Source organism: Pogona vitticeps, chromosome 1 (genome assembly GCF_051106095.1).
Source record: "Pogona vitticeps strain Pit_001003342236 chromosome 1, PviZW2.1, whole genome shotgun sequence".
NCBI lineage: Eukaryota > Metazoa > Chordata > Lepidosauria > Squamata > Agamidae > Pogona > Pogona vitticeps.
In genome coordinates this window covers 179,981,846-179,997,052 of record NC_135783.1, presented here as the reverse complement: position 1 = coordinate 179,997,052, position 15,207 = coordinate 179,981,846, and the positions used below count along the sequence as shown (strand labels likewise).

Below are 15,207 nucleotides of genomic sequence, written 5' to 3'. Positions count from 1 at the left end.
ATGTTTTCAGGGCTAATGGAGAAAGCAGAGGAATGAATTTATGGGAAATGGATAAGTGTTAGCCACAAGGGACAGAGGAGACATTAGAAATGGGTTATTCTGAATAATAACAAAACAGAAAATCAGAATGATTTTTCTCTGATGAAAATATATGTTTAATAAAATGGAATATGGGAATAATTTCTTGGTTAAAAGCCCTTCACATTTTGAATTTGCTTTCTCACAAAAGCCCATGACAGTGGCTGCATTTAGGGGAAACTGCATTGTCCTTTGGCTTGTGACTTCTTCTCTAACGTAGCTGATATTTTTTCTCTCCCTCTTGAGAAGAAAATAGTTGATAAGTGAGGGCAATGTAGATCTTCAGATTTCTTGACTGTGGAGCTCATTTCAAGGACAATTTGTCTTGTAGTCCTTGCCACTAATATTAGGTCAATTCCATGCTTTGTTAGCAGTGAAAAACTGGCAGTCTTATTTAACATCAGTTTGAGTAACTAGCTACATAATTTGACTGCCTGTGGAGCCTAACAGTTTTCCCCCCTCAAGCAGAACGTAGCTCAGATGATTAGTTGTGGGAGCATAAGAACATCTCTGTGGGACCAGACCAAAAGTTGATCTTATCTAGAATTTATTTTCTACAATGCCCAAGTGATGTATCTAGGAAGCTCACAAGCAGGCTGTCAAGACGAAACCTTCTCCCGCATGGCTTATTTCTGCCTTTATATATTGTAATGCCACTGAGCTATCCTGCCTAAAAGCTTTTGATAGATCTATGACACCTCCTTTGCCACTCGTCTCAATGGTGTTCCATTTCATGCTAATGAACTCCATGGGTTTTGTGTTGTAAAAGTAAGCATTTCCTTTTGCCAGTCTCAGTTTCATTGGATGACCCTATGTTCTAAGATTTATAAAGAAAAGTGCCCCACCTCTGGCACAACACAGAGATCTGGAAAAGTGTCCATTTACTTATGGTGTGCAGCTGCTTCTTTTTAGCACCACAGCTCAATGCAGAACTTTAAAGGAGTAGAGTGTGATTTAGACATTGGCACCCAGCCTATATCACTTCAGTTGCATGTTAGCAGCGATTGTGGTATTGTGGGTTGCTCTTGTTTGAAGAGCTGCAGAGGAGAGTTCCTCTGAGCATGTGTAAGGAAGCTTTGTCCTCACTAATGAGGAATCACGGTCAGCCTCCATGCAGCTCGTGTTTAAGGGCAGCAGGAGTCCTGGGCACAGAGGAATAGCTTCCAGGCAAGCTCAAGGAACTGAACTTCTTATTTTGGCAAGAAAGGGCCAGTGCTTGAAACCAATGACCTCACAGCCGGTAGCTCAATTTGAAAAACAGCTGCCTGGCGATTGGCTGAGTTAGCTTTGGATGCCATCATGGCACAAAAGGGCCCCACCCAGCAAAGGGCAAGTTGAATCAGAGCTTTCTGGAAACAAAGCTAGAAATGATCCAAAGCATTTTTATTTTGCAAACTGAAAAGCAAAACAAAGCCATCTGGAGGTGCCAGGAAAAAAATCCCGTTTTCCTGTGGTTTGAGCAGTGACACACTAGGAGGATGGTTGTGTGCGTAGGCTGAGTGTGTGCATGTGTAAGCTGAAATGTAGAAAGAGCAGCAGTCACTGTACAGTTAAAGAAGGCAGGGATTTTTGCCTGAATGCCCGGAGTTTTGGAATGAATTGGTTCTCTCCTCCCTGTCCCTAACGTTCTCTCGCAAAGGAAAGGGTATGATCTCAAGCCAAGTGCCCAGGCAGTGTATTCTGGCAGCAGTAATATCGTGATGATACAGGTTATCTCTCACTTTGCAGATCTCTTCAGCGGTGTGGCAAATATATAGTGAAGAATTGTGAATAAAGGAAGATTGCAGGAGCTGCACTGGAAAAAAAAGGACAGAGTGCAGATGGACCTGCATTTACATTTATGTCACATATGGCATATTTGATTTCATGTTATGACATCTCTTTTTCTCTCGTTCTCCTTAACGACTTTTTCCTCATGTATTATTTTGCAAAATCGGGAGGTATTGGAAATCATGCCCTTCTGAGCGCCACGCCTCCTGCCCGGAGTATCCGTTATTCCCAGATGTGTGGAGAGAGCTTAGGTGACTAAAGTTAGTTGTACGCCAGCTGCATTTTAAAAGGAGGGGCACAAAGTAGTTGTGATTAATTTAAGGCTGGCTGGTGTCAGTGGAAGTTAATGCCACTGACTCTAGTTCGTTTGGAAGTCTTTACTCATTGGTGGAGAAAAATCTCTTGCCCCCAAGTCTCTTATTATTATATACCTCACATGTTCTTGGGGTTTAGCTGAGGCATTAATAACAAGCTCTGAGATGGTGCCTCAGGCGAAACCCTGGTTGCTGTTTGTTGTTGCAACATTTGTTATTGGGAATAAGATGAAGAAAAAGAGAAAGTTCTTTCAGAGGTGTGGACAGAGTCATTGTGCAATCTGGCTGTGTAAGAAATTAAGGAAGAGTTTTGGCTTTTATTCCGCATGTAAACTGTCCAATAGCAGATTGTTAAAACCTTAATATTTCAACTTATTTGGGGGAAAAATAAGAATAATGCCTTCTGTGGGTTTGCTGACAAATATGGTGCACTTTCCATGTCTCTGGGAAGCACATGCAAAGGACTGAATTAGAAGATTAAACAGATGGTGATTCATCTTGTTAGTGCTAATTACAAGAACAGTAATGACAACAAAGTTTAGGATTACTAAAATGCATCTGGTGTTGAAAGGCCAAATTTCTATGTACTTAATAGAAAATACAAATGATTAGCCACACAATCTTGTAGATGTCCCTTCAGAAGTGAATTCCAGTGAGAAGACACAAAGCATCTTTACCCAACTGTAAATGGCTCCAGTTCATCACTATTCATTCTTCTTAAAAGTAACTTTCCAAGCACTGGTCCTGATATAAATGGGTAAAGACTGCATCCTAACAGTCGGATCCTATGAGTTTTATCTTGTTTACATAAAAATACATATGTATAAGCTTTGTCTTATCCTAGAGGAGTTGCTAACAAAAGCTCATGACCATCTGAATTGAAATCATACAGTCCGCTGTTACAGCGCAATGATGCCTTGGTGAAGTGACAGAGAAGTTGTGAGATTTGGGCACAAGATCCTAGAGCTGGCATGTCAGTCCAAGGCTTCCTGTACCAGCCCTGGGACTCCCCACTCCAGCGTTTGCACCGTTGCGAACTCATGTTTCCTGTCCATGGCCTAGGAAGGCCAGGATGAGATGCCTCTGCCATTCTTGTCAAGTAGAATCTTGTAGAAGGGACTTGCTTCTATTTCAGCAGCAATCTAAAGAGGCGCCAGATTTGCCTACAGACACTGTTTTCACATAGAGTAATGTGCTTCAGAATTTATTGCATTCTCAATCTTAGTCTGGGACCCATCTCCGATGGTCTCTAATGATCACATCCAGATTATAGAGTGGGAAGCATGGTATTTTCTTAAAAAGTCTCTTAAGTGTTCTGCACCACTTTACCTCATTTCTGCATAGCCAATGATGTGTATTTTCTTTCTTCTTGCAAGGATTATTATCACAGTGCACTCACTTGTAAATTAATTTTCTCACTTAACAGCGCCTGCAGTGTGGCATTTCAAGTAGCTGACCTATTATACCTATTTATAAGTGGATGTTCTTGCTAACAGGTGAGGCTGTGTGTTGTTCATGCAACGCAGTGCTGTGTTTACCTATAGATATGTATATGCAGTTGGCTACATCCAGAGGCAAGCTGGTGCACTTCCATGCAAGTAAAGTTTAATCACAGGTAGATATGTCACTGGCCACTTGAAAAGCAGTTGCTGCTTAGCTATGTTTCCCAGTGATTTGCATGTAAAATGCTGTAGAAAATGGCAATCCAAAACAGAATGTTAAAAATATGTAACAATAGCTAGAAGGCAAGAAATATAAATGTGATAAACAGTGTGATATTAAATGCCACACTCTTTATGTTCAAATTTCATTGTGACATAGTTGCATCTAATTAATAGAATCATACATATATACTGTATTTCAAATGTATTGTAGCAAGCATGATGCAGATTTCCATGTTGATAAAATTGAACGGAAACAATGGAAAAAGTGTAGACAAAGTCTGGAATGACACTCTCCAGAAAACCAGTTCGAATCTGCAGGGACTCCTGTCATAGCACATAATCCCAAACCATTCAGTAATTCAAAATGGTGCCCAATCTGGCTCTTTTCTGCTTTGGTTTTTACGGATATGCTGCAGTTTCAGGCAATAGAGGACTCCCATTTTCCCCTTACCAGTTGCCTGCCTGTCCCTTGTCTTTGGATTTTTCCCCCCTTTGGGCCTCTGAACACCCACAAGAAGGGCTGATTCCTTTTTCAAACTGTATTTAAATTTGCAGATCTGAAGATACATGTCACTACCTTAAAAGGGGTGGTGGTGTCATGAGTGGGGCAGGATTTTCCAGCCATGTGATGTCATGCCCAGACCCTGAAATGGCCATAGGTACAGTATGCACATCCAACCACTCTGCAGTTTTTCAGACTTAAACATATGGAAAAGCTCTGCAATTTAATCATGTGTTACAAGTGGGGGTTGCCCCTGTTTGCAGCTAGCCCAGAGCAAATACATATTCCCTTGTTTATTCCAACTGTATCATTCCAGTCAAAATAAAGATACACCCTTAACAGAGGAGTCAGACTACTGAGATATTAATTACTGTACTTACAGTTGCATACTACAGCCAGGGTGATTAGCAGCAGTTAATCAAGTAGGCCTATCTGTCACCAGAATGCTAAGGCATATGATGCAACACAGAGAAACCAGTTTCAGAATACTTCAACTTCCTGGTTAGGGATCTCATAGAGACTAATCAACAAGAACAACAACAAGAATAACAACAAGAACAAGAACAACAACAACAACAAAGGAATTGCAAAGGGAGTTTCAAAAGGGAAATAACAGAAGTGGGCTACATAAATAAATTCCATTGTATGTCTGGGCTTCCAAACAAAGATCAAAGCTTCTTAGCACACAGTGGGTAAAATCCAATGGGTAAGCTGTAAAGTTGGCTCACTGAATCAATGCAATTTATGGAGGATTTGATTCACCAAATCCCCACCAATTCAATGTGTCTAATCTAGTTGCAACTTACTTCCAGGTTTCAGTCTGGATATATTAATAAAACAATTTTCTATAACATGTGTATGTAGAAAATAGTTGCCTTCCATTACATACTTCTGCTCTATCTTCATCTGGTCATGATCACCCCCTTCCCCGACCACGGGGATATGTATACCTACAGACTACATAGAACGAGCATTCCATGTGTCTGAGGAAGTGGGTTTTGATCTACAAACGCTGTCACTGAAACAAATATTGTTGTCTCTAAGGTACCAAACATTTTGTCCTTTCCCCCCTTTTTATATTTTTTGCTCTTTAATTTTGTCAGCATGCTGAGACAAACTCACACAGCTACCTCTTTAGAAATGGATAATCCTATTGTGCTTATTTCATAGTGCCACAGTACTGCTATTCTGAAGTGGCTAATATTAAATAAAATAAAGTAGGACAATTTGTTTGAAAATAAATCTCTTCCTGATAGTTCAAAACAGGCTGGGCCTAATTTAATAGCTCTTAATGCCCTTTGAATTCAGTGGTACAAGTTAATTGTGACCCAGTTTAAGTCCAGAGCTGATTTTAAAGAGATTTAAGTGTGACTGGTTTTCTCCGGACTGGAGTTATTAATTACAGAATTTATTGTTCTTGCTTCCATGTTCTTGTCAGTCAATTCTAAATGTCTCTATCAATCAACTGTTTTCTGCAATGAACTACAAGATGGTCTGTGCAGGATTTTAGAGGGTGTCCTGAGGCCGCAGGTTGCCTGATCCCAATACTAAAATGAGGTTGACTCTCAAAATGCAGATTATGCTGTAGCAGTAAATGTAGGTTGTCTTTGTCAAGGGCTGGCTCCATATTTCTGCGTGGACTCCCTGTTAACAAACTCTTCCTCAGGGTGCCAACCTTACACTTACTTTGCCTTGATCCTGTGTATTTCCATGTAAAGACAGCACCCCTTTGAAGGTGGGCATCACAACTTTCAAATCTTGTCGTGATCGCTTTCCCTGTCTTTACCCTTCAAGTATGTCACTCTCAGGCCCCTATCTTGAATGTTTGGTATGTTGGCCGCAGAAGGACAGAGGCTGAAATGCCACTCTTTACAACCCTGAAGGGAGTCCTTTTCCTTCTGCAGACTGGCTGGACTGCATCCTGCCATTGGCTAGCCTAGCCAACTCAAAGGACAGAGCTGCAGCAGGCCTCAGCAGAAGGTATAGATTTGACCTATAGAGAGAAGGTATTTTTGCCTCTAGTATTTATTCCTGGAGGGAAGCCTGATTAACTCCCAAAAAGGAGTGACAGGAGGGCTACTCTGTAGGTCTTGTTGGTAGCACTTCAGGTCTCTGTTTAGGGTGGTTGTTTGGCAGTGTGTGTGTGAGACAGGAAAGGAATGAGTCACACGAGAGTCCTTTCCTGTCCGACAAGCTATTTTTCCTTTTGACTCTTGACTTGCAACTGACAAAGCCAGAAGTCTTGCAGTGTATCACTTTTCTTTCCTGCTCTGCTCCTTTGAGAAGGAGAGCAGCAACATGCTGCTTTAACAGGCTGACACAATCCAAATAAATAAAGAAGGGAGGGGTGGCTGTGTCCTGCAAATAACGTGGTCGTGAGTTATGTTTGCAGCGCACAAGTACTTGTTAGTACAAATTGAGGGGAAGAGACATTTCATGGCAGGGACTGCTAGACTGGATAACATTCAGACTGTAAAATGCATCATCAAACTTGCCTTGCCTCAACAAATGAAACATCCACAGTCTGCTCCTTATTCTGAGAGGCCCATTCAGTACTTTTCAGCAGACTCGCCTTTCAAAGCCATTACCCCAGCGTCTCCTAGACATGCGATGGTGAGAGTTATTTGGACACAATATCCCAGCCATAGGAAGATCAGACCAGACGTTCACCAGGAAAGGTGTGCTCGGAGGCAGAGCTGTGGAGGGCAACAGCAAAGCAAGGAAAGTGATGTGAGAAAAAAGGAAGAGGAAGGGCATGGAGGATGATTTACTGCAGTTAATACATTGCCCCTTTTCAGATCTAGCTTCAGCCCTGTGGTTGCTTGAGTCCCTGTCTCAACCCCTTTGTCTGCAGTATGGGTACTTTTAATTGTACGTAATCTGTTTTGCAGATCAGTCTGCCTTTTCAAGAACATTAGAAAGAAAAACTGAAAACATATCTGAATAAGCTTTGAATTCAATTTCACCTGTAAGTTTTGTCAGAAGTTTAAAGTGATATGTGGAAAGTAGACTCAAATTTTATTTACTTTCCCAAGGCTATGTCACACTTTTTACTTTGAAAAAGATTAAAAGCAGCGATCATAAAAAGCAATCAACATCAATTACCAAACTACACTCCCCCCCCCCGAAAACCATAACAAAAGCAATAGTTGAAAGAGGCAAAACATCATTTATCCATTTCCTTGATGTTAACTTAGATATGTTATAGATATAATGCCAGAAGAAAAGTAAGTTTTGTTTGTTTGTTTGTTTAACCCTGCCTTTCTCCTTTAAAAGGACCCAAGGTGGCTTACATGATTAAAAGACAATATTTAAAGTTAGAAATGGAGTATGGTGACCAAAGATTTAAAATGCTTATATACAGAATCTGTTGACTAGATATTAAGCTAGAGCAACAACTTTTGTAAATTCCCAGTGTGGTGTAGCGGTGGATAGAGTGATGGACTAAGAGTCTGAAGAACAGGGTTTGAATCCCTTCTTGGCCATGGAAACTTGCTGAGGAAGTAGAACTGGTAAAAACCACTCCTTAAATATCTTCACTTACTTTGAGAGTTCTGTTTGGACTGCTACAATTCAGTTCTGACTTGACAGCACAGAACACACAACCACACACAAACAACTTTTGTCAGAATTTGATTTTACAAAAAGGAGAATTAAAGACATATCCCATATCCCATATATTTGTCTTTATGGGATATGGGATGAATTTATAAATGCTATACTGAGTAAAGGAAAAGGGGAAAAGCTGAACCAAGATTATATGTATTTTTGGAAGGGATATGGGGATAGTTAAATGAAGGATTGGAGGTCAGATGTAAGCAGTAAAAAATTAAGTGAGCTATAATGGTCCCCATGGTGAAGGGAGCACTAAGTTTTGTTTTATTATTATTATTATTATTATTATTTTGTATGTAATTTGTGTGGTTTATTGTTTGTTTTTTTAAAAAAGGATTTAGTTTTACAGGGCATCCCCTCTGAAGAGGGGAGTGGAGTGTGGTCAGCCACCTCTCTTTCTCTCTCATTCTACCTTTCCCTGTTCCTCAGTCTGCCGTTAAGTCCCCAGCACTAAGTAAGACCTCCTGCAATACTCTGGTATGGTAACTGAGGAACAAGGAGATGGTCAAACATGGCCCAGCATCTCCAGTTTAATCCCCAGTGAGCTGGTGAACAGCAGAGGAGTAGAAGGTGGCAGCTGGCACAGAAAATACGAATACCCCCATCTCTAGTTGTTAACATAGCATGGTTTCAGTAACGCTGTTATCAAGTAACTTCTGCCTTAAAAATTTGTGGCTCATCAGTAATGAATTAATAATGCCCCAAGAGAAGCTAGGAGGAGCAGTCAGGTGACTGTGTCAAGGAATTATTCTGTGATCCGCATACTGAAGCATGGAATAGATGTTGCACAGCGGAGTTTGGGAATGCCATTTAGCCACCTGGCAGTCCGGTCTTAACCTTGCCAGATTATTTTGTGAAGTCGTAACACCCTTTATACCCAAAGGCCTAGGGCTCTGCTGGATTTCATCTATTTTATTTGCTTTTAACTATCCCACCGGTTGCTCCAGCAGCTGGCCTTTGTGTAATATCCCCCTGGTCGGGAGGCAGAGTCCAGGGTGCTGAGATCTTGGCCCTCCCCCTGTGTCAGAGGGGTGAAGGTTGCAGAGGTTTCTGCATGGGGTAGAGAAGACAGATGCAAGATCAGGTCTCCTCCAGCTTTGGAGAGGAAGATATGATGTTTCCTGCAGTATTGTAGCATTGGAGACTACATTTGTGCCCCAAATGCAAGAAGTAAAATGAGCAACTAAATGTATTTCACGATATCCTTACCCTAAAGGCGTTGGCAATTTAGCAATCTACTTCGCTTTTTGGACTGCTTGTTGCATGGCCTGTTTCAATGTATTTCCCCATGACCAGAGGAGACTGCGAACTAGTCCAACCCTTCTCCTGGCCCTATCTTGGACCCTTTTTGGTTTAGCAGCAGGGCTACTCTCTCTCCCCCTCTTTCTTTCCTTCTTTCTCTCTCCTTTTCTTTTCTTTTTCTTCTTGAGCTGGGCTGGAGGGATGGGTTCTTGATCACATGTGTGCAGAAGGTTCCCTTTCAAGGGTTGCTTTAAAGAAAACACCCAGTGAAGTGACCCTTTTCCGTTGCAATCCAGTATTGCATCCTAACATAAGACCTGGAAATGTGATTTTTCAAGGAGCAATAAAACTCTTCCTGCACCTTGAATTTTGCTTGTGAAAGAATCAGCCAAGAATTGCTGCTTGAAGCAGAGCAAAAACCAAGCAGACAAATAACCACAATTTTTATAGATAACTACTTGCAACAAAAACACAAAGATTTATGGACTGCAGGGAAAATAGGGAAATCTCTTTGATTATATGTGGTTTTATGGACTATGATTGCTATGAAGCTTTATTTTTCACTCTGGCTTGTATGACTCTTAAAATGTTTAGATAATGAAATGTTTCCAGCAGAGGGGCAGAACTTTGACCAAGCTTTGTAGCTTTCAGAGAATATGCTGTGAATTCAGATCAGCAGGATAATTTGCCAGCATGATCCTAGATAGTGGAATACAGCAAAGACTTACTAATTAATTAAATAAAATACAATGTTTTTTCCCCCTTCTCTTGTAAATAATTGACCTTGTGTACAGTGACCAGAAGAAGAGAGAGAGTTCCTGAACCTTTAATAGTTGTGTGGAGGAGGAGGACGAAATTTCAGTAGGTGCTGATTACATTAAAAACAGTACCTTAACATTTCTTCTTTTAAACAAGCATTAAATGTACACAGATACCTGTTTTGTTTTTTTACCGAACCCTGTGAAAAACAGGTGATAGAAAAATGACCGGTGTGTATCAAGGTATATATACTTTTTGATTTATATCTCTCTCTAGCTTTCTCTCAGTTGTTTTATTTTTCACTCCCATTGACAGATACGATTTCATCGAGATCCGAGATGGAGACAGTGAATCAGCTGATCTTCTGGGCAAGCACTGTGGAAACATTGCTCCTCCTACCATCACATCCTCGGGCCCTTCTCTCTACATTAAATTCACCTCTGACTATGCACGCCAAGGGGCTGGCTTCTCTTTGCGCTATGAAATCTATAAGACAGGTGAGTACCTAACCACTAGGGAAAGAGACACAGGTCTTTTCTTGCCTCCTCCGCCCACCCCTCCCCTGATCTTATGTGTGCGTTCATTGCATCAGACGGCTTTCTCCTCGCTTGTGCTGCTTCTGAGTTCAACAGTTCTCAGGGTTCTGGTCTGAACTGAAGGCATGAGATAAAGATAAGCTATGTTTCCTGTAGCTAAGCAGGGCTAGATTTAGGCAGTGCCTGGATGGGAGATGGCACACTATGCAAACTGCCTTGAACTTCCTCATGGACGAATTGTTAAAAATGTGGTCAATAAATAAAACTGTCTTTTAATATAAATATATACTGTACTTTGATTTTCACTTCCTTGAAAAAAATTCTGAAGCATGTTTTAGGCTAAAATACTGTATTTTTTGCACCATAAGACTCACTTTTTTCCCACAAAACAGGGGTGTGGAAAGTCTGTGCGTCTTATGGAGCGAAGAAAACAGATTATATTTTCCTGTTTTCTTCTCCTAAAAAATTGGTGCGTCTTATGGAAAGGTGCGTCTTATGGAGCGAAAAATACGGTAACTCCATTTGTTGGGTTTTTGTTTTGCTTTGTTTTGTTTTAAGTCAGCTTATTAGTATCCTGGAAAGAATGAGTGCTGCTTACTGAGACATTCTTTGTGCCTTACTCAACCAGTGGCTTGCTAGTCTGCACTCAGAAATTCAGCTCTGCTCGAAGCTGTCAGATTCTTTGTGATCAGGCCAGCTGCTGTTGTCCACTAGTCAGCATACGAGCTTTGTGCCTGCCCAGCTAGTAAAAGAAGAGAACGGTTAGACCCACAGGCTGGGACGGTAGGTCAGACAGGGAACTGGTCTGCTTTAAATCCCTTGTTGTTTTGCCCCAGTTCAGAACGACAGAATGGACTTAGCACTGCTTATTCTCTTGTTTCTAGTTTTTATTTTGTGGGTGACAAACCCTGTGGAAGGATTGATGAATCTACGCTGCCAGTTGTCTAAGGCCAGGATTCTCTGCCTTTCTTCATGTCCTACTGGCTCTATCAAATAACCTGGCTTCTGACACAATAATTTTCCCAAAGGGAATTTTTTTTTGTTACTGTATTTACCATCACCTCCTGGGAAATAGAAGGGGAAGATATGGAGGCAGTGACAGATTTTATTTTCCTGGGCTCCATGATCACTGCAGATGGAGACAGCAGCCACGAAATTAAAAGACGCCTGCTTCTTGGGAGGAAAGCAATGACAAACCTTGACAGCATCTTAAAAAACAGAGACATCACCTTGCCAACAAAAGTCCGAATAGTCAAAACTATGGTTTTTCCTGTCGTGATGTATGGAAGTGAGAGCTGGACCATAAAGAAAGCAGACCACCGAAGAATTGATGCCTTTGAATTGTGGTGCTGGAGGAGACTCTTGAGAATCCCCTGGACTGCAAGGAGAACAAACCTATCAGTTCTAAAGGAAATCAACCCTGAGTGCTCACTGGAAGGACAGATCCTGAAGCTGAGGCTCCAGTACTTTGGCCATCTAATGAGAAGAAAAGACTCCCTGGAAAAGACCCTGATGTTGGGAAAGTGTGATGGCAAGAGGAAAAGGGGACGACCGAGGATGAGATGGCTGGACAGTGTCTGCGAAGCAACCAACATGAATTTGACACAACTCTGGGAGGCAGTAGAAGATAGGAGGGCCTGGCGTGCTCTGGTCCATGGGGTCACAAAGAGTCGGACAGGACTAAACGACTAAACGACGACGATTTATCATTTATGGGGAAACAAGCACATACTGAAAGATCACAGATGAGCAATTGACACCATGCAGGGGTGGGAAGAGGCAGCAGGTTAAACTTGCAGAAAGATGCATGGTTTGAGGGGACGAAGAATTCTTAGAAATTATTATGGAATTCCTGTCTCCCGCCTAGCCCTACTCCAGTGTCCCGCCAGCAGAGTGTGTGCCACTGGTCGAGATGTCTTGGGCAATGACGTTTGGACCTCCAAATGTTTTAAAGACCAGATGCTTAGAAGACCAACAATTGAAAATGACTCTTCTGGGGAAGATGTTGGTCACTTAGATCGTTTACAAGCCCAGGGCAGAGAAAATTGGGGAATCTTTTTTCCTATCAATATCTGACAATCTCTTCATACTGTTAAATGTCACTTTCATTGTGATGTCCTTCCTGATTTGCTGCCCCTTTCAGATCTGCTTCATCAACACCTCCGAGAAGGTAAAATATTTCAGTGGAATATTGACAATACGTTTTGATTTTCTTCTTCTTCTTTTGGCATGAAAAGGAGGCTTCTTCATTGAAGTGATCTCATGTACCCTGGGACTCCAAATACAGTAGTATATCTTTTCTCCATGGCCTAGTATATGAGGAGCTTATTAAAGCCAAGGCTAAGTAAAAACAGTTCTCTCTTAGGTCTGCACAAAGCTCACCCCTCCTCCTATGGATATGTGATTCAAGCACTGATCAATAGCCTTGTGTTTCCTCTTTCAAGAAGCCAAGGGTTTTGTAACTGGTGTAACACTGGCTTAAACGGGCTGCTGTTGGCAGTGCCATCAAGGGAACAAGACGGGCGCCTCTTGAGTGTTGCACAAGGGGAACTATTCATAATGCCCTTTTAATACCACAGTATTCTTGGTGAAAGTAAAAAAGAAAAAAAAGGAAAGCTAATCAGAGGCCTTTTAAAATTCACTCTGTCTAAATATTTGTTAGATTGGGGTGTGTGGGAACGAGAATTCGTGAGAAATAAAAAATAGTCTTGTTTTGGGCCTGCAGGCGTGGGTGAGACAATGTTTTTAATGTACTCATGGAGAGGCCAGGCAGTGTCTTGTGCAAGAGTTGGGGTTGGGGATTGGGGGGAGCTCCTGGTCACAGGACCCAGAGCTGTCGGCAGACATTCCACGGCCGGCATCTTGGATGGGAGCACACAAGATCTACGTTGGCATCAGAACATGAAGCAATTACCATGAAGAAATCAAGCCCCCGCACAAAAAGGAGGGAGTTGGAGGCAAAGAGGATTGTCCTTACAGAGATTCTTAATGAACCATGGAACAGATTATGCCTTTTCCGACTGTGACTTCCAGAATCCCCCAGCCATAGCTGTGTGGGCTAGTGGGTTGAAGACGTGGCTGTCCAGACAACTTCAGGCTCTTTGACAGAGGCATAAATTCAGAGACATGAGGATGTTCAGTTTGATTTTCCCATTCTCATCCTTATCTCTCCCCCCCCCCCCCATAGCTCTATGGTCCGCATATAGGTCAGCCTTCATAAATACCTGGGAACAGATCTTGCACAAATTGGCATCAACTTTCCTAGCCATCATCTACAGGGAACTGAGCAACAAGCTTCAATGTCTCTAAAGCGTTTTCATCCGATCTTGTTAGAACTGTGCCAACATTTCTGAATTCACTTGAAAGTGTTGGCTCTTGCCTGTGAAGGTCTTCATCGATTAGGTCTCCCATATGTCCCAAAATGTCTCTTTTTTATCATCCTTTCTGTTAGCTTCAATTTTCTTCCCAGTCTGTGCTCTGAGTTCAGATCCTGTGTAACAATGTGAAGACTGCCATGAAAAGGAACCTTTGTACCAAATGACCCAGTGCGGTGGCATGGTTTTCCGTTCTTTAATAGCCTTCTGCTTGAATTGCCTCAACTGCCGTCTTTTCTGTTTGGCTTTTTGGTTCAGACAACTAGCTTTGTTTCTTCTTGCTGCTGCTGCGTGTTTCTGTTTTCCTGGTTGCTGTTTATTTTGCTTTTTATTTGTCAGTGTGTGCTGCAATGAAAGATAGCTAATAAATGTTTACAGTAGCAACAGTAAGAAACTTGACTTTTAGTTACATTAGTGACTTTTTAGTTACACAAAATATCTTCTCTGACTTGGGGAAGCTCATAGTGCTAGAGTTTGGACGTTTGGGTTCTGTAAGGCTGGCTTGTTCTTAGCTTTTCCTATACCTGTTAATCCCTGCATTTATCCCCTTTGCAATGCGGCATGCATAGCTGCATCCCAGGTGCAGCACGCAGGCCCTCCAGATATTATGGACCACCATCTCCATAATCCCTTGCCCTTACCCATCCTGGTTCAAGCCCTTGGAAAACGGCATCCAACACATTTGGAAGGCCAAAGTTCCTTGCCTCTATAGCAGTGCTTCACAACCTTGGGTCCCCAGATGTTCTTGGACTACAGCTCCCAGAAATCCTGACCAGCACAGCTAGTGGTGAAGGCTTCTGGGAGTTTTAGTCCAAGAACACCTGGGGACCCAAGGTTGGGGACCACTGTTCTATAGAATGGGGAGATGTTAGCATGGATTGAACTGTAAACCAGATCTGGTGCAATTGTGATCATGGAGCTAAACATGACTGGGGGATAGCTAAAAGCACTGATTTTATACTAATACAGAGTCACAGCATTTAGACAATTATTGGATTAATTTAATTGTTCTCTAAACCCTGTTTTGATCACTTAAAAGGTGCCATTGATTCTTCAGACGCCAGTTTGTTTGTTTGTTTAATGTAACATTACTTGTGAATTAAGCAATCACAAAAACTGAAGGTCACACACTTATTCAACTATAAAGGTATTCTATTTCGCTTGCATAGAAAAAAGTACCTCTTTCAAGAGAGGTACTTAGTGGAATGTGTCCTTTATTTTATTTATATGCAGATATAATTAAAACCCTCCAGCTTAATCATCTGAGACGTTTTTAACTGGGTGACAAGCCAACATTAGTATTTCTCCTCCACTTCATAAGCGAGTCTCCGACTAAGTCCAGATACAACAAGG

The 15,207-nt window shown here is 41.7% G+C and overlaps 1 protein-coding gene across 2 annotated transcripts in view; it reads left to right on the top strand.

Moving 5' to 3' along the window:
• NRP2 (neuropilin 2) overlaps positions 1-15,207 on the top strand; it is a 249,724-nt gene that overhangs the window by 82,889 nt on the left and 151,628 nt on the right. For both annotated transcript variants that reach the window (XM_020780758.3, XM_020780759.3), the window contains exon 3: positions 10,260-10,441. In XM_020780758.3, the coding sequence (XP_020636417.3) occupies positions 10,260-10,441 (182 nt within the window). The remainder of the gene's footprint in view (positions 1-10,259; positions 10,442-15,207) is intronic.